This window comes from Ophidiomyces ophidiicola (assembly GCF_022830035.1).
Source record: "Ophidiomyces ophidiicola strain CBS 122913 chromosome Unknown scaffold_6, whole genome shotgun sequence".
Taxonomy (NCBI): domain Eukaryota; kingdom Fungi; phylum Ascomycota; class Eurotiomycetes; order Onygenales; family Onygenaceae; genus Ophidiomyces; species Ophidiomyces ophidiicola.
In genome coordinates, this window is record NW_026054646.1 from 153,722 (window position 1) to 173,160 (window position 19,439).

The 19,439-nt window shown below is 47.7% G+C and overlaps 5 protein-coding genes across 5 annotated transcripts; 3 read left to right on the forward strand and 2 right to left on the reverse strand.

Moving 5' to 3' along the window:
• Positions 1-1,623: 1,623 nt before the first annotated feature.
• On the forward strand, positions 1,624-3,144 carry LOZ57_002219 (uncharacterized protein; the record flags this gene model as incomplete). Its single annotated transcript, XM_049251295.1, has 8 exons — positions 1,624-1,824; positions 1,881-1,935; positions 1,989-2,038; positions 2,107-2,254; positions 2,319-2,349; positions 2,418-2,612; positions 2,674-2,744; positions 2,798-3,144. The coding sequence occupies 8 exons, from the start codon at positions 1,624-1,626 to the stop codon at positions 3,142-3,144; spliced, it is 1,098 nt and encodes a 365-aa protein (XP_049109595.1).
• A 5,083-nt stretch (positions 3,145-8,227) lies between these two features.
• Positions 8,228-10,601, reverse strand: LOZ57_002220 (uncharacterized protein; the record flags this gene model as incomplete). The annotated part of the gene is made up of 3 exons (XM_049251296.1): positions 8,228-9,520; positions 9,572-10,355; positions 10,411-10,601. The coding sequence occupies 3 exons, from the start codon at positions 10,599-10,601 to the stop codon at positions 8,228-8,230; spliced, it is 2,268 nt and encodes a 755-aa protein (XP_049109596.1).
• Positions 10,602-12,344: 1,743 nt separating this feature from the next.
• Positions 12,345-13,044, forward strand: LOZ57_002221 (uncharacterized protein; the record flags this gene model as incomplete). Its single annotated transcript, XM_049251297.1, has 2 exons — positions 12,345-12,381; positions 12,440-13,044. The coding sequence occupies 2 exons, from the start codon at positions 12,345-12,347 to the stop codon at positions 13,042-13,044; spliced, it is 642 nt and encodes a 213-aa protein (XP_049109597.1).
• Positions 13,045-13,725: 681 nt separating this feature from the next.
• LOZ57_002222 (uncharacterized protein) lies at positions 13,726-14,108 on the reverse strand (the record flags this gene model as incomplete). Its single annotated transcript, XM_049251298.1, has 2 exons — positions 13,726-14,065; positions 14,104-14,108. 2 exons carry the CDS (start codon positions 14,106-14,108, stop codon positions 13,726-13,728), a joined length of 345 nt encoding a protein of 114 aa, XP_049109598.1.
• A 1,680-nt stretch (positions 14,109-15,788) lies between these two features.
• LOZ57_002223 (uncharacterized protein) lies at positions 15,789-17,863 on the forward strand (the record flags this gene model as incomplete). Its single annotated transcript, XM_049251299.1, has 3 exons — positions 15,789-16,059; positions 16,118-16,749; positions 16,808-17,863. The coding sequence occupies 3 exons, from the start codon at positions 15,789-15,791 to the stop codon at positions 17,861-17,863; spliced, it is 1,959 nt and encodes a 652-aa protein (XP_049109599.1).
• Positions 17,864-19,439: the final 1,576 nt, after the last annotated feature.

Genomic DNA, 19,439 nt, shown 5'->3' on the forward strand with positions numbered 1-19,439 from the left:
CTACTAAACAGTATCTTGAATAGGCATAAACCAGCTCATCACAGTAATCAAAATAGGGCCGTTGTTGTGTCCAAGGAAAAAAGGCGAAGGGAGAGATTTAGAAAATTGACGCCGTTTTCCAATGAAAACCGCCTCGTTAGATAAGGAGCGCAATAGCTCGACTTATACCCCGTAATCCGTACCACTACACCAATATGTATATACTGTATTGGAGCCTTGTATGTCAACCCTGCACGCGCAGCGTCAGTAGCCGTGCGTTGGTTGAATATTGGCGAATATCTGGTGGTCTGCCAATACCCGGATCCATATTAACATGCGTCTACGTCGTACTCCGTAAGAGCTTTGACATCGGTGATTATTCTCCGAGAAGCTATTATTTTCAGCAAAAGACCAAGCCATGGTTGGCGCAATGGGGCGGTAGTGGGTATGTGCTCCATGGTCGCAAGGGAGTTGAACGAGAAAGGCCCGGCACTCATCCTTCGGTTGGTCAGCGAGGATGCTCAAGCCCTCTCTACCCCTCCCAGTTGGCACCTCAGGGGTGACATTCATCGCGTCCTGAGAGCTGGTCCAGGCCAGGCGAACAGATAACTACCCAGACATCGTGGGTCGACCCAGTCATTCTCTTTTTCTTTTTTCCCAGCAGTAACTCATTCTGACCAGTGTTCGTGTGAGGTCTGTCCCAAGCTCTTCCAGTGCTGTGATAAGAAACTCAATCAGCCACGCTTTTTCGGTCGTTCACGAAGCCGGTTTTCTCTGGGTTTCAGGCCGCATTACGGAGTACTGCAGGCCGATACTCGTTGTCGTCTAACTAGCGCTCCGAGAAACCGCCGCCACGCAGTTATACTAACTAAGTAACGGGTAAGCGAGCCTAGCGGGCGACCTAGCACAGACAGCTGGATGATTCGCCGCATGGCAACTCGATTTTGCCAGGAGAACAAGGTGTAATCGGTGTGGTGGTTCAGGAGGCAGAGATTCTGCGGTTCGAATGTTCGTGGCGACGAGATCGATTGGCCCAGCGTTGCGACAGACCCAAGGCGAATTCTGTTTGGATGCCAGACGGGGTAGGCGGAGAGATTGAGTTGCGATCTGGCAGCTGTGAGCCTGGAGGAACTGCAGCGCCAGCACTAGTCGCAACAAGCAAACGAACAAGCTAACTGACTAGATACGAATCCAACTAATTATCTAGCCAGGCCAGCCATCAGGTGCGTGGTGACTCGCGACAAACGCCCCCAAATGGCATTGATCCCAGGCCCGCCGTGGAGGACGCCCTCTTCCTTCGATGCCTGCAAAGTGGCGATATTGCCTGCCCCACGGATCTCCTCCAACTAAGGCCTCAAGGTTAATAGCGTCCATGGGTCAATCGAGCCCCCAGAGTGGCGCCGTGCGAGCATGCCAGAATCATGGCGCCAACGGGCCCAGCCCGGCGAAGCTAGATGAATACCCGTGTCTCCATATAAAAATGCTGAGCTCTTGACGCGCGAGGGTATCCCTGCATATTTTTCTGCTACATGTACGTCGATGCTGGCTGCATGTAATTACCGCCCGAGAAGTTCTGCTTCTATCTCTCCTGTGTCTTCTTGTCTAGACGAATAGGCCTGATATGGGCCGTACGCCACCTGAGCAATGCGGAATCCTCCTCCAGAAATAATAGCCACCTGGCCAAAGCCGAACTATGTCAACCCCGAATATCAAGGCCCGCAGGTGGCCATTGTGGGAATCACTCTCTTGACTTTATCTGTCATTATTGTGTGCCTGCGGATGTATGTGCGAATCTGGATGAGACGGTCAGCTTCATGGGATGATTGGCTCATGGTCTCTGTGATGGTATTGTTGCAGCCCCATTGCCATGCTACTTAAGCTAACAATATTCTTTTCATTAGCCTGTCGTGGTCGCTGCAACAGTTGTGAGCATCGTCGCTACACATTACGGATGGGGTGCGTCTCTCTGCACGGTCCCATATTGAAGATGTTCTGACTTTGGGGTATAGGAATTCATATATGGGATAACAAAAAAGAATGGCTCCGACCGTCGAGGAAAGTAAGCTTACATTCCCCCTCCTGGGTACGAATTGTCAAATGGTACTCATTCAGCATTTCTCATCATAGTTGAGCTGGGCAAGCCAGGTGCTTTATATTACTATCATGCTGCTGGTTAAATCCTCGATTCTTACCTCCTACCTTCGCTTCTTCACTTCCAAGCCGTATAGAGTCGCAACCTATGTGATGCTGGGTGTCCTAGTAGCCTGGTGGACATGTACGTATCCACATTATGCCTGCGTGCTGTTGGAAGACCGATTCGTCTAACACCTTATCTCTAGCATATGCTTTTGCTTTATTTTTCAACTGCAGGTAAGGATCCCGCTCAGCAAATCAAATATTTTGTTCCAGCCTCCTAACCTTGGCCGTGCGACTTCCAGGCCTCTCCGGGATTATTGGGACGCCCCGCGGGACGCTAAATGTGTTGATGAGCTGGGAAAGATGTTTTCTGCATCAATAACGAATTTTGTTACGGATTTGATAGTGCTCATTCTACCAATACCGACTCTTTGGAAGTTACGTCTTCCTATTAAGGATCGAGTGATCTTGATCATTTTGATGAGCCTAGGTTTGATGTACGAACAACTGTTGCCCTGCCCTGCTGGCCTAGATTGCTAACCCAGTCTCTCACTACAGTGCCTGCGTCGCCTCCGCTCTGAAAACATACTATACATACAGGGCGATTGTCATTACTTACGATGTTTCCTGTAAGCAAATATCCCTCCTCGCCTGAAAACTCGCTGTCCCTAACTATCTGCAGGGGAAGGATACAATGTGTGGCTTTGGAGTGACTTCGAGCTTAACTTGTCTGTTATCTGCCCATCGATACCGATTCTACGTCCATTTGCACAGAAATACCTGCCCCTTTTGGGATTCAAGACCTTGCACCATCATAGCGGCGACCCGGATCACTCCTACCAAAAGGACCACAAGAACCCCAAAGCAATTTATAGGAAAGACACCCTGAAGCAAATTAGTGAGAGATATGGAACGGGTGATTCTATCGAGGCGCTCGAATTGGGGGCCACACCCGGAGCCGCAAGAAGCGATGAAACCGGATTGGATACTCGGCCAGGCTCGCGCCGTCGGCCTAATGACTGGCTATGAGGCGTTTTGCGGATGCATATATATGTATACAAATAGGGTCGGTTTCTTGGTTTTTGTATATTTTTCATGAGAAGTTGGAGTTTTTTTTTCACGCATTGGGTGTATGGACAGGTTGTAGTAGGCTCGGAAGATCTGTCCACCAGTATCATTATCGCGACCCAATCTCTATCTTGTATGAACTTGCTCCCATACGACGTGAATCACAGCTAACGAACCGTCCTGTAGCTTCCAGCGCAGCTTTCGTTACGGAGTACCCATTCTCGAATCAGTTAATTAACTAGTTAGTCAAGCCATGGCCGTAGCCTCAAACACTATCCGCCCATCAGTCAAGAGAGTTTTTGAAGTTAAAGCTCCCTTTAACTACATAGTAGTTAGCGAGGCGCACGCCAATCACCACCACTGGGGGGCTTTGGCCTTAAGATGATCGTCGAAACCGTGGTTTGTCCAGAAACGTGCGATGTCATTCCGGTTCCATGAAACAGGTGCGAGTCTGCAGTTGACTGGTCGTGAATGCGTCGCCGCTAGGCCCGTGGTTTTTGCGCCCTCGCTTCGGGTGGTTTGCCGTGCCCAGCAAGCTAAGGCGGCCGTTCAAGCTGGGCTTGGTGGCGTATCCGTGCCAGAACTCTCACCCCTTGAGAGTATGGTTGGACAGCGAGTCGAGGGGCCTGTTGTAGGTGAGGATAGTGAGTTGGTGGCTGGCAAGGCAAAGATTTCCCCGCATATCACGTCAGCAAGCCGCCTTAACAGCACCAGGACCACAAAACAGCATTCTCAAGATCTGCCATCCACGACTCAGATCAAAGCTGGCTGATCGGCAAGAGATAGAACTACTCCGTACAGGGTACCGAGTAAGAATGACCAAATCGTCTTGGAGCCTTTGACCGCCATTGCAGCGCCACAAAGCTGGAGGAGTAACGACGAACCTGGATTTTGCTATGAAAATCGCCGCCATGGCGTGAAACTTCACTAACGCATTTGACTGTTGATAGATAGACAGATCCTATTTCATCCAATACTAAGCCATTGGTAGCTTGATATTGTGACATGAGCTGGTTTACGCTAGAATGGAATGGCTTCTCCCTGTCTGCACAGAGCTTCGCGCATAGCTATTTCTCCAGTTGATCTAGCAGGAAAACGCGATCAATCCCTATCGCAGTGTAACAGTGCCATATAACTACTACTGAGGAGCATTGGCGGCTGCCGAATTGCCCTGTTTCAACTTGCTTTGTGCTGAGGCTTGGATTGACAATACCCGGTATGAGCCAACGTACGCTGTGGAATAATCCCTGTCTCTGAGCTATGAGCCCTTTAGGAGCCGCCTATTTTTTTGTTGCTCCATACTCCACAATGACGACGCCCTTCAACATCTTGTTCCTGGAAATTGTCACATAGCTCCTTGTGTCAGCGTCCGTCTAGTTTCGTTGTTTTTTCTCTTCCGTACGGGTACTCTGTGTCTCAAGGGTCGACATAATCTTATTCTACGTCCCTCTCGCACGGGTAGTTACAATGCTGGCTTTCAAACTTACTTCTTGCCCATCATCTATAGTGCATAATCTTCACCATTACCCACAAAAAAGCGCAATGGTCATCAAATAACTACTGAACGTCATAATATAGGAGCAATTATCGTGCTACAACACTCGAGCATTGACCTATTCCTGAGGATTCTCAAGAAAAAAAATTGCTCGCAGCAATGCCTGGGGTCCTAATTATGGTGGACCCCTTTCACACAAGAGATGACAAGGTACGCGTACGGAGTACAGACAGATGAAGTCTCCTTTACCCTACTGGTAAGGCTGTCTTCCTCTCAAGGTTTTTGGAGCGATAAAACAGTCCTTTGTGGAGATTTCCCACTATCCCTCGTCGCCGACAGTTTCTGCTTTTCAAATCTTTGGCCCACCTCAGAGCAAGAATTTTTCGCCTTTTCCTGTATTGTTGACGAAGTGAATTGTCATGCCGCTGAATATGCCTAGCATTCTATTGGGATATTTTAAAAGCAGATTTGTCTCCCCTGGTCGTTGCTGGCCGGTACTCCGTACGGAGTACATTCTTCTCTTCAATAATTCAACCATGAAGGGGGAACGATATTCGATCTGACGGTACGGAGTAGTATCATCTGTCACCTGAATTGATGGAAGGGTACGAAACCGGAGCACTGGCAATAATATGTTGAGTTTTTACATCAATCCCGCTTTATCCCTGTCAATCCACTTTCCAAGACGAACGGCGTTCCTAGGAACTAGTGCCCTGAATTTTGAAAACACCTCAGCAACTTGCTCTCTAAAAAACTCTGGGGACAGAAAGCAGTATTAATCATAGCGGCTTTTGTATGTTAATTATGGAGCACTACTCCGTTATACTGTACTATCGAACCAGCCGCCAATACGCTATCGGTTAACGTCCTTCAAAGGCGGATGAACCAGGAATACTTGGCTTCGTATTTGCTCAAAGGTGTCGGACATGCATTCATACTCCGTAGACTCTACAACGTTCGTTTGCAGCCGTGCAAGCAATCAAATAATGATCCCATCTTTGACAACGTCAACTAAAACGCACCCAGTCTGCAGTGCAGGGCTGTTGACCAGCCACCTGGTATAGGGGTCTTCCTGATAATTGGTGACGGGCCAAAATGCCCACTTTATGCATGATGTGGGCCGATCATCACTTTTGAGATTCAACGCTTCTGCCCCCAAAGTCAGAGCGCGCTCTGCTGGGCCGAACCTCACAAAGTACGGAGTGCTGCGCTCAGCCTTCAAGACAAGAGTTTTGGGTAGTATTCGGAATTTACCGCGAGAGATAAAAGCTTAAGGCGAAAAAATATACCCACACCTATCACACGGCCTGTGTAATATTTGTGGAACTATGCCATACAGGCTGTTGCAGTCCATAGTAGTGCTGAAAATATTTGTGAGAGTAGATACAGCAATATAATATATCTAACCTTGCCGGTATTAAATGACTGCAATTGCTTTTTCTTCAGTATCAGGTATACTGATTAGTGCTCCGTACGTAGTACTTGAACATACCCTCCTTGCAACCCTAAATCCGGGAGGGAATGGAGCTGTCCGTGAGAAGCTCTCATCAGAAGATTCTGATACTTGGAAAACACATGAGATTATGGCTCAAGTAGTTGCACCGATAGTAGTCAAGGCAGCTGATAGAGAAAAGATATTTAAGAATGTAAAGATAGACTTCGAGGCTGACTATGCAAGTGCTCTCTGCTGGTAATTGTTGAAAAATTTACAGGGATACCCGCATCCATCTGTACAACAAAATAAGCCAAATTTGTGTCTGAAAGGGATTGTTTTAAATATTTCAGGAATCATATCCATGATAAGAGAGAGTAGTGTTTTGAAGGAAAGAGAAGACTAAAAACAATAAGATATTTATTAAGAAACTGTAAAATATTTTCTTTAAATTAGGTGCAGAAAAGGAAAATAGAAATTCTGATATTAGGCATGGAGCTGAGCGGGAATAACGGCAATCGGAGAATTTGTTGGATGGCTGGGAGGGGCGGGGTTTAAACTTATAGGCGGAACAGGGGCTGATGTAGGCGCTGAGCCGAGTGAAAGGCTTGGTGGGGGGGGAGGAGGAGGAGGAGAAGGAGGAGGAGGCGGCGGAGGGGGGGGAGGCGGCGGTGCTGAAAACGAAGGGGCCGTAGTCGATGATGGCAAGGGCGAAGATACACTTGTAGTGAAGGAAAGAGATGATCTTGAAGCCTGAGTTGTTGTCGGGAGCCCCGACGAGAAAATCATAGTAGACGTTGATTTCTGAAAGGTACTAGGTGCTGGGAGGGTTCTTGTTGCTGTGACCGGCGGAGATGCGGTGATGGAAGACGAGGATTTAGAACATGTTTCCGTCATAACTGTGGTACTTGTGAAAGTTCTAGTCTCTACGACAATGATCTCGCCATCGTCGCTTTGTGTTGGCGCGGGTGAGGTTGGAGATGAAAGTTCTGGTCGCGTTGCTGTTGCCGGTACAGGACCGAGGGAGGGGGTGAATGAGTCAGTGATGGGAAACACCGCAGGGTAGCTTGCATCACTACTGCTAGTAGGGGTTTCTGTTCTGGTTGTCAGGGCCATGGAGCTTATCGGCTGTGGTCTTGTTGTGGTGGTTGTTTTTGATGGCGAGCAGAGGACGACGGAAGGCTCATCGTCATCGCCAGAGTCCACTAGCTCAACGCACAGATTGACTTTAGCGTGCCGAACGCTGGTATTCTTGGAGTTGGAAACAGGTTGGATAGTAAGCGTAACCACAACCGGACTCCTAGCTGATACTTGAGTCGTGGGGGTTGGTGAATTGCTATGGTCCGAGGCATGCCGTATCTGGAGCTCTTGAGAATATCGATAAATTGGAGTACCAAATATAGACGGCGCAGCCGTCAAAAATGCTACAAAGAGGAATTCAACGCGCATGCTTAAGCAACGAAGAGGCGAAACGAAGGTATAATGCCAGACGTTTTCAGTAGGGTCGGTTAGGAAAAGCGACGCAAACTGGCCAAAGAAACATGACAAACTGCCACAGCTTGCAGGAAAAAATACAATGTGAAAAAGAAATAAACGAAAGAACATAGACAGACGTTCTCAAGGAGGAACTTCTCAGCAGCGCCGGGCAGGAAAGTCCACGAGTATTTCAAGCAACAGGGGGCCAAGGAGCCCGCTGTGCTTGATCATTTCTTCACGGGCTGGCGCCCACTTCAATGTCTGATCTTGCATGGTTGCACCGCATGCAGTGGTCGACAGTACCCCTTGACCGGCGCGTAGGTTGATAGTCCAACGGGCAAAGGAGATAAATCCACGATGTTTCTTCTTCGTCGTTGTTTGATGTTGGACAGTAAGAACCAAAATAAAGGGCGGTGATTGGCTTGAATGTTAGCGCCCAATAAGATGAAACAGGGGCTAGCCATAAATAGCTTAGTGTGAAACGCCAAATATCAACATCACCAAGCGAGATATGAAAGTTCAAGAAGAAAAGTAGAGACGTAAAGATTTCTATTTCTGGTTATCCAAAATAATTATTAATCAAAATTCGACTCTATATTTCGGGGTTTTAGTATCCATTTATATCAAAAACTCTCCGTTTATTAAGCAGAAACTTTGAAAGGAGGGCCAATGCCCTTAAAATCACGAATCCTGCCATCCAAACTCTTTGAATCGCCATAGTATACCATGCGATATGTCCCGGTCTTAACTTTCTCCGTTCCAATGGAGTAAAATTCATCTTCAATATGCCATTCCACAACAACATCACTGGTGCTGACACCTGGGCGCTTGCGGGCCCAGCGATAAACTAGGTTCCAGTCGCCGTCGTCGCGGGCGACCTCCCAATTATCCGTTCCAGGAATCTGCCGCTCTACTGTGGCAAAAGTTCCTTCTAGTCTAAAGTTGTTTCGCGGATTCGCACCCACGAATGTTGTCCGTACAATGTCTCCAGGTTTGAAAACCTTATCGGCTTCAGGCGGTGAAAGAACATCGCCAAATGATTTGCCGATACCTGGAGTGTCCAGAACAACTGGTAGAATAAAACTTAAGGATCGATCAGCGTTAATCGGTGGACTTGGCCCTTGTGGTACAGGTGGGGACGGAGAGCCGACCCCAAGACTCGGAAGATAGGTAAGAGTGACATTCACATGGGCTGCGAGCGTATGTGGCCCGTGAAGCGTGGACGCGCCTTCGTATCGTTGAACGCGGTATTCCTCTTCTGTCGTTATATAATGAACATAAGTATTCGCCGGTCCACCCAATAGAACGATGGGGTCCGACACCTTTAACGATTTTGCGGCTGCCTGCGCGATGGCACCCTTCCAACGTCGTCCAGCCATTGTTGTGACTTCTCCAGAGGCGACTGCTATGAATACTTGACCAAATCGTAGAACTTGGACATCAACCACATTTGCAGACCATTGATAGGGGAATGTGAGGGAGCCGACATCCAAGAGAACTGGTTTCGGTTGGTGGCATGCCTTTTGCGCAGCACTCGGCGCCCGGATAAGATCTCTCACAAATAGCCATAATGGATTTTGAGTAGATGGGGAGTGAGTTCCGTTTTGAGTGAAATCAAAGTACCCCGGCCCGTCCGTTGTTCCAGCCGCAAATGCGAAGCCTAGGCCGGCCGCACAAGAAGACAATGTTCTAGACTCGTTAAATGGGGAAGTAAACTGGTGGCCCTTAAAGTCCTGGAATGTATGGAACGACGAGACAGCTGCAGACCCTTGGATTCTTGTCGAGCGCTGGCTCATCTCATCAAAAAGTTTTTTTGCGGCAGAATACTGCCGGCGGCCCATCTCGAAGCAGCTTTTAGTGCCTTCATCCTTCTCCCGCCAAAATGGTCCGCGACCGTGGCAGAGTTCGGCTTTACCGTTACACGTGCTATCTTCCTGAATAACATGGTTAGCATCCACAATTTGTTCACCCGCTTAGAAACATACGAATCTGCATGGCAGGCCTGTATCCTCGCAAAATGCACCCTCAATGTTCGGCGAAACATCTCCGACAGACGACTGAGAAAAGCCGGCTACGAAATCTGTCGCGAAATTCTGATTCCCGCGTACACTTCGTTCGAAAAGGTAAGATGCAACGCCTTTGTTGTCGCCCGATATCAAGGTGTTATTTCTATACAGTGAAGTTCCATGGACGGAATAGAACGTGAGCACGCCTGTTGTCTTATTATCCTTTATGCGATCGAATTTCAATAATGAGAATTCCCTGTCGGTATTGGAATCGAATCGAGCTCGCTCCTCAGCTGGGTTAGCAAGGTATGAAAAGGGACTCCTGTTGATGTTTCCATTCTCAACTTGACTCTTCGCAAAGGTCAATCTCCCAGGACTTAAAGACTCATGCGCTCGTTTTATAGATAGTATAGTTCCATCGACAATGGCCCGATAGCTTTCCTTACTGAATCCCTTGGTGCTGAGCTGCGGCAATAGATAGTTCAACCATGCTCCGGGGCCGGCATGTGAGTGTGTTCCAGTCAGTGCTAGATTATGTTGGCCGTAATTCTTGTAGTCTCCTCCTAATGCAGCGAGCCCTTGCAGAATTCCATCTCTGATAGCGGTATCACCGGCAATGGCGTCCAAAACGATATAGAGAACCCGGCTTTCCGGCTTTTGAGGGTCTGCAACGATGAAAGCCCTAGAATATATGCGTTGTCTCAGACCAGACCCAACCTGTTCTGAATTCGCGTAGCCCATAAGGGTGATCTCCACGACAGGGCTAAAACATCTCTAATAAGCATTTAATCCCTGCAAAAAGTTTTCCACCAACGTACCCTGTTATGTCTCCCTTTCCCACGCCCAACAAGTAGACATCATCGCCCAAGGGGGCTTCTTGTGACCGGGCAACCTTTTGACTGGAGTATCTCTGTTGTCGCGAGAACCCAAGGCCCGAAAACAGCTGCACGACAAACAAAGTCCCAAGGAAAAAACAGAGAAAACTTGCAATGATGCTGAAACGCGCCATCTTGGCACAGGTCAGCAACGAGATGTTGCACAACGCCGGGCGGTCGCGGATGAAGAAGGGCGCGCTCTGGGGAGCAAAAGCTGCTCACGCGAGGATGACCAGTGCATTTGTAGCCGCCATCTTTCGGTAAATTAAAAGGAGGTTGCAGTGCTGGCGAACGCGGGGCCATGTGAAGATGCATGGGGTTGAGGCGGAGGATCGCCTGGACAGGCCGGCTTTCCCGTTTCGGGCGACGATGATGACATGCGTGCCGCTCCAACAGACGACTAACTGCGCCGTCTAACGCGCTGCGGCGTAGCATCCCCAACCAAGCGGGCGAGAATGCGGAGGACAAGACAAATGGGTCATAAGATGTGTCTATCAAGAAGCTTCTTGGGGGAGTTAGTTAACTAACTAGTTGGTGGACAACCTATTTATTTAGGGCTCGCTTTCCGAGTACGAGGACACGGTCGCCCCTACGAGCCCCGCAACATCGTTAACCCCCCAGCTAATAAAACGTGTCCCACCTATTGTGTAGCCACCCCATACTGCTACTATGGAGTGCAGGCCCACACGTTCAGTGCAACCGACAACCGAGCGGTCTATTATGGAGATACTCCGGATTCCTTCATCCCCACCTTTCGACAAACCATTTTTCCTGCAAGTTTATCCTGCGAGTGCCTTGGGCCTCCCATGACAAAGCAGCTACAGGGTGTTTATAAGCGGGAAAAAATAGTTGTCGCTGTATTCGCTTTACAAGGATACGGAGATAAAACGCTAAATTTCCTGGAATATGTACGGATTATCTTGCTCATTATTAGGCACTTTGAACGACGCCCAAAGCGCTCGACAACTATCACTTCCTTGCTAGCCCAAAGGTGCCATGTCGTTATCTCAGCTTGCACTAGAAGGTTTCTACTCAAATGGCAATGGACTTTATTTCCACAGCCGGACATCTCTCCTAGGGAACAAGTTAGCCCCCTCCAGGATTGCTCCTCCATACCGAGTATGTAGGCCGTCGATCTGCTGATAAACTGACTGGTTAATTATGCCAAGTGTTATGTTTATGATGTTTCTGTCGGGAGCCAAGGTCTCTGGACAAGTTGCATGATTTTTATTTAGAGGCTCGGACTGCCGGTGTCCCGCCTTTCAGAGTGTGCTGATCAGTGGATTATGCCTCAACTGTATACTATAGACATTTCTGTGAACTTGCTTAGCTGCGCCCCCGGCTAGCATCACTCAAGTAGGTGCGAATTTTGCGATTTTTTCCAGAGGCGGACAAGAGCCATTAGCATCTAATGACATGCCGTTCAAGATTGATTCCTCTTTCTAGTTTCAAAATGGGAAGAATCTTGGGGAAGTCTGACTGTCTTCTAGCTTCCCCGTGGTCGTGTTTTTCTTCAAGAAGCGACTGGTTGGCTACGAGACAACCCTGGTAGGCTCTGTATACGTATATTTCAAGCATCTTGTCTTTCCCAAGAATTCTGGAGCGAAAAGCATCTCTTGACTTAGATTGGAGGATACTCCGTAGCGCAGAGTTCGGTTTTGATCGGGACTGGAATGCCCTGCGAGACCCTGTGCACGTGGACAACCCGGCCCGAAACTTTCCCCTGAAACCTTGCCCTTGAAACGCACTAGTATTATTTGAGCTAGCGCATCTGGCTATTTACTAATCTTTCATTAGTCAGCTGCATCATCATCAAAGCTAAATAATTCGCCTGGAACCATCCTCCGTATGATGAACAACTGGTAACCGCACCAACGATGTCGCTAATCAACGAGTACCATGATTCATTACCATGTGAGGCTCTTTAGACCATATATGCTTCCGATATTCTAATAAATATTTTCTTGATTAGATATTGATCAAGAAATCACGCCTCAGATCCGTGCTGAAGTCGCCAAACTAATTACAGCCGAATTATCCGGCGATTATCAGACTACGCTTCATCCGTCGATTCCTAACCTGCCAAATTTTAAATTCTCGGACTTGATTCAAAAAGAACTCGCTCGTAAAGAAGCAAATGAGCCCATAAATGGCGGCGTTGATCTTTCTAGATACGAAGCTCCCGAAGCTCCGGCTATAGAAGGCAAAGAAGCAGCTGAAATTCTTGAAGACTGGCGCAATACGCTGCGGAAAGCATATACTGCTAGTTCCCATTTAATGACGAGACAGGAAAATTTATCACTCCTGGAGGCCCATGGGAAGAATGCTTGGTTGATTGGAAATTCGCAGCTTGAGGAGATACTGAGACAGATCGAAAAGGAACTGCAAGAGACTCAAGAAGCCACAGAAGCGGTAAACAGAGAGAGAAAGATAAGACAAGAAGCTGCCAAGGGTGAGATTGAGGGCTTGGAAGACGCATGGAAACGAGGTGTCAGCGGTATTATCAATGTAGAGATTGCCTCTGAAAGATTGCGCATGGAGATACTAGAGAAACGGCGACAAAATGCGAAAACATAAGCCAATCGTGCTGCCGCTATTTGTCTTATGAAAACTTGCTAGCCCAGCGCGGATTACCCCGGTTCGCATACCCAGGGTTGTCGATCGCCACCCTGTTGCACTCATACCCTGATATTTTTGCATAACCCGTGCACGTTTCCGAGCAGGACGCATTGATTCTCAAAAGGTGGCGGCGTGCTCACTATTCCTTCTTGCTTACATATGCATAGACCTCCTCGGCAGCATTGCACCTTAAAAAAAATAGAGAACGCCTTGGGGAGAATACACCTGGAACGAGTAATACTGCGGGCTATAAATTCAAAAGAAAATTTTACCCGATCATATCTTAACTCCATCTACCGGTCTACGAGGATCTATGAATAAGGTCATTTGTTTGATGCTTACCCAGAAGCTAATGGCAACTTTTGGAGGCCGTGATCGATATGTGTGTGTGTGTGTGTATGTGTATTTTTGCATGAAACTGTAATTAACACTTACCTTATTAATGCTTGCTGCATTTTTCAGTGGGCTAGATACAACAAGTTGTTTTGATATTTCGAACTTTTCTATGATCATTATTCTTGCCATTTTAATCCTTAGCATTTTAGGGGGGGTATGAATGGTATATAGATGTTCATTGGTAAGAACCCTTTCCAAGAAGGTTGCCATATTGATCCTAAATATTTGTGTATCCCTAGACTATTACTTATCAGCATCAAAAACCTGCAAGACTTTGAACCTATTGGGCCTCATGAGCTTTGATAAATAAGTCACCATATTCAATGAAAAATCATCAACCCGCGAGCCTTTACCGCCAACCAGTCCTAGCACAAAGTTGGGCTCGTGATTTTCTGAAGCAAAGTGGTTCTGACACCAATCTTCATTGATGTCCATCCCATCAACAAGAAATTCTGCAGCAATGGCTTCCGCTATCTCTTGTGTTGCGACATATTTGCGGCACAGACCTATAAAGAAGGGCTTGAACCACGGGAATGGCAGAGCAGCAACTTGATCCGGAGATAAAGAATCAAGAATTTCTCGACTATATTTAATGATTGTTTTGTGTTCGCCAGGAAACACCTCATGTTTTCGCGGAGGATCAAGGCGACAAAACTTACCAGTAAATAGAACAGTATTAAAATATGTCCTGGAACAGAGTCGAAAATGAGGAAAGCCACGTTGATATTCTGTGTGTGTATTATATGAAATTTCATCGACTCTTTCAAAAAGGGTACGATTGGATCGGAAGGTTGATATCGCGGTTGTTATGGCATTTTCCGGCAAGCAGAGCTCAAGGTTCTGGGTACATCAGCACACATGCAAACATACATATGTGCATGTTTCCAGTAAAGACGTTAGTTAACAAATGGGGAGCCCTCATAAATACCATGCGAAGCGTTGTGATAGTTTAGAGCAAATTCGCCCACCAAACAGACATCAATGCCAGCATCATGTAGCATGTCCAAGATCATGCGAATGTCCTGAAACTCCGTGGCCGCAACTCCAGTGATTATTGCAACCCTCTACTTGCTTGATCATTGAAGACTCGCACGCTTATACCAACACTATCATTAAGAGTGTCAATAAATGGGAAGTGCTGGAGAATCGGCGAGTTCCTGATAGATGTCGGAGTTTAAAGAGCTCTCGGCGGCCAGTTAAGCCTCTTCTAGCCTAGTTAAATAACTAACTAAAATTGGTTAGTTACCGTTAACTTAACAGGGTAGATGACTAGCAGCCCATATCTAGCTTTCCTGATTGGCTGGAATCTAGCGCCTTTTGGAACCTCTAGGCTATTTATGTCCTTGTAGGCCCAATCCTCCGGCTTATCGTTGCTCGCGAACGCGCGTTGTGTGCCGTGCTGGGTCACCAGTAAGAGGTAATAATTGTGCTGTTTCTGGAGACAGGTCTCAGAACTTCGTTTCTCTTTGATACCCCTCACGATTGTCTACCGACCAGCTCATGCGTAGCCGTGGACGGGACTATCTATGGACTCTGGCACCGGCATTAGTAGCTCTTGTCCAACGGGAGAACGTGAGGCCACATTCGTAATGTTTCATCTAGCTAAATGCTACTGTGCCGGGACTTTTCTACACCGGCTCTCCGTTGGCCAGCGGATCCTGGATGACCCCATCCACTTCTTGACTCCGGCTCGCACTCAGATCCACTCGTCTCCTTGTACGGGACAGAATCCAATCTCTCACAGGTCACGGAATCCATCGAATTTCCCTTAACTCTGAGTACAGAGTGCGGAGTACGGAGTACTCGGTGAGCGAAATGATACCGTCGACTGTGGTTTAATATACAGATATGTGTACTCCGTAAGACCTGTACTTACATGCACACATGCCTGGATGCCGGTCTTTTTGTAACTAGTGTGTCGCTATTCGATATTACCAGATGGTGATGCCTATACCTCCTATATTCCTGAAGGATCTTGTTGGCTTCGAGTGTGCTGCGCCCGCCCATCTATTATGTTATGGCCCGTGATACTGCCCTTTTCAAACTCTGAGACATTACGCGCGCCGGGTTACAGCACAAAGACCCGCATTGGCTTATGTAGTGGCGCAATCTCTTGTTTTCCCTCGCATCCCTTCTCAGTTATTCTTCCATCTGCGAAACAAACGACCGCTTGGAAACAGAACCCGATTTTAAACCTGTTCTTGAGGACCGTCTAACCGACTGGATATGGAGGTTTAAGGAGGTCGAATAGTTTTCGAGTCCGGAAATAAACGGCGTGTTTTTTTGTCTTTTTTATTTCGCGAACTATGGCCTCATGGCTATGGAATCTGCTAACCACGCGACTACTTCTACTATCGTTAGCGATAAACACGACGTTTGGTCAAGACTATAATAGCAGGGAAATATGGAACAGCAAATACTCTAAAAAGAGGGATGGGAGCACACTTTTGAAACGACAGCCCAGCACCACAGAGATATGCAGGAGATGGGCGTTACAAACTGCAGTCGTCAATGGAACGTTATATATTTATGGTGGACGGATATTTAAGGAATTCAGCCAATCGTTTTATACATGGAGTGGGCATGACGTGCGATTTTGATATTATGAACAACTTCGGCTAATATTCAATAACAGGCAATGATTTTCTTTCCCTTGATCTTAAGCGCAATTGGGATGTTTCTTCGCCCGGCATAAGCAAACTGACAACGCCATCAGGCACGCCAGCCGTCGCCAATGGGTACTTATGGAACTCATATACATCACTGTTTCTATATGGTGGAAGATTCTCAGATAATTCTACCAGGGTTCCGGATGAATTCAGTTTATGGGAGTTTGACCTGGTTTCTAGACGCTGGAAAGAGCATCGAGATCCAAAAACGTCCAAAGGCAATAAATCAGATAAAAATGATAAAATGATAGAAAGAGTGGCTAACGGGTCAGGTGTTTCTCTTCCGGATCTGGGAAGAGGCTGGTATTTCGGAGGGTATATTGATGGCTACACAACGAAAACGCTCCCTATTGGGGCACCAAGAGTCTATCTCAAGTCAATGATCGAATACACGTTTCCCGGGTCTGCTAATGGCCAAGTGGACATGAAAGGTAATGCGGTTGCAGGATCTAGTGGAGTTTGGCGAAATATCACTGGAGGGGGTCTCCAAGACTCTGCAAGATTCAACGAGCGCGCAAATGGAATCCTTGTATACGTTCCTGGATTTGGTAAAGAGGGAATCCTCCTAGGGTTTGCGGGGGGTACTAATACAAGTTCTGTGAGTAGATATTCCGGGTCACAATGCATTGGGTCGCTGCTAACCACAATATTCTTAGATCGCATTGAATGTAATTGACATATATGATATTGCAACATCCACGTGGCATACTCAAGCCACAAGCGGGAATACGCCTGGTATCCGTTTGAACGCCTGTGCTGTAGCGGCCTCTGCCGCTGATGGCAGTAGTACCCAAGTCTATCTTTATGGCGGACAAAGCATTGGACAACAGCAAAAAGAATATGATGATATGTGGATTTTGACGATTCCCAGTTTCACCTGGTTAGAAGTGAATATGACTGGCCAGTCTATCCCTTCACCACGTGCCGGGCATACCTGCAGTATTTGGAATTCTCAAATCATTGTGACAGGAGGGCAGGGTAGCGACAGTTCAAGCTGTGACACCAAGAATTGGGTGCATGTGTTTGATGCGTCGGAGCTGAAATGGAGATATGATTATGTTGCTTTGGACGGTGGAAATGATCTGAATAAACAGAATTTTCAAAAAAACAAAAAGGGTAGTTTGGGAGGAAGCTATGGGTATAAAGTCCCAAACGTAGTGCAATCTATTATCGGTGGGGATAGCAACGGCAAAGCAACCGTCACAGCACCTGTTATCCGACCCAAGGGGGGTCCGATGGCGACTGGCCGACCAACGATTTATACCCCAGAAGGCACCGTTCAGGACAACGGCCCCAATATGCTTAACATTGCTGCAATTGTTGTGGGCGTAATCGCCGGCTGCTTGGCGATCCTAACTGCTTACCTGGGATTTTGCATTTACGTATATCGCAAGCAAATTGCGCTGTATAAAAAACACGTCGCTGCCACCCAGCGAGAGTCAAATGGGGCTCGATACGGCGATAAACTGTCATATCTTGGTTCAAGAGACAATCTGGGTACCGCCGACTTCTCAAGGGGCGGGTCCAGCGGCGGGTTGACGGTGGACTATATGTATCGCTCGACATACACGCCCACTGCGAGCGAGTATTCGCAAGGGGCAAGGCGTGGATCTGCGCATAGTAGTACGGATGATTTGATCTCAGGGCAGGAGCCGACGTTCCTGGGGGTTATGCTTAACCCAAGAAGAAACCTAAGGGTTATGAACTTATAAACAAACAAGGACTAAAGGTCCTCTTTAGTCCTTTGTATAGTTAGTGGACCATTTCGTTTATCTCTCATGTTCCTTTTCTTTTCCCTTCTTTCCTTTTCGTTTTCTTCTTTTTTTGACTATGGAGCAATGGAGCCCTTTTCTGCGATCTGCGATATTATCACGGTTTTTCTCTAATACATGCTATCTTCGACCCCGTCGAAATCCTCTGTTAATCGGACCTGTGGCCGTTCTCTAATTTTTACCCCTTTCGTTTGCCAATTCTGACACGTTCAGGCTTATAGCAACTCTATTTTTATCTTGCGCATCCCACCAGCATATGGATGCGGTTGAAGAGAAACTGCGATCAAGCAGGAAATGCCAACGTGCATATGCCTTCAAAATGTGACTCGTGGTTGCATCGTTGCCCAGCCAGTCGACAATGAAAGTACACCCCGTATACCAGCCGTAAAAGCGAACACGCAGCACCAGGGTCGAATGTTGTAAGCCTCGCAGGCGGGCTCTGAGATAGCTATGTACTGTATGTCCTCTGGACAGTACATACACACATACATGCATTCGTAGACACATACACGGAACATAAGGCGCGAATAGAGGGGCATTCGACGCATTGGATTCCGGAATTCGCGGGGTAGTGGTTTCCAGGTCCAAGGCACGAAAATGCAACGACGCAAAATCGAGGCGTCCGGAAACAAACGAGAATGAATGACAAGTAACAGATAGGAAACGCCTGGACGGCGCGCTGGCCAGCAACCAGTGGGTGCTTTCGACAACAGTACTGGCTGTTGAGATCTGCTTTGCTTTGAACTTAATCCGGGGCTTCTGCGTATAACCAGGCTAACGACCAGGAAGGCGGTTTAAAGAAAGCAAATGCTGCATCGCAGTGATATGTAAGTAGTGTCCATCTAGGTCGTTAGAGTATGAAATTTGAGGGCATTATTTCTAGAGCTCGAGAAGAGCGATCCAGGACCCGACCAGCAGGAGAGTGCGCTCCTTCGACAGTCGGGGGTTTTGACAATGCAGCCCTCGTATTATTTGCCTGGAATGGCGGAGGAGATATTTGCCAGGCTTAGGCACGCGGCGTTGTTTCGGGCAAAGGCGACGGATGAATCGCCGGCAAGCTCAGTACGGCTAGTTTGGCGACTTGGTTCCTGGCCAAACGGACCTCGGGACGCAGAACGGCAGCGATCTTCTCTCGCTCTCGGCTCTCGCAGCCCAACCAGGCATCACGGCAATCGCAATTGCAGACAGACAATCCTACCGATATCGCATCCAGACATACATGCATCTCTTCTCTTGCAGTCCTGCATCCCCCACCACCACTGTCCACGCCTTCCGACAAGATCCAGACTTCGTCGCGCCGAGCCACAGAAAATGGAACGTCATCAAAGTCGGGCCGGCATTTTTCTGCGCCTTTTTAACCTTCGTGGTGTCAAGGACGGAACTTCGGCACTGCTGTCGGCTCCACTACTCTATCTGCTTGCCTCAGAAACGCCCGCCTGATCGTGAGTCGCTGAGCCAGGGGGGAGGGCCGGCCTGGAATCATTTTTGCAGGGAACCTCGTAGCCTTTGCTTCCAT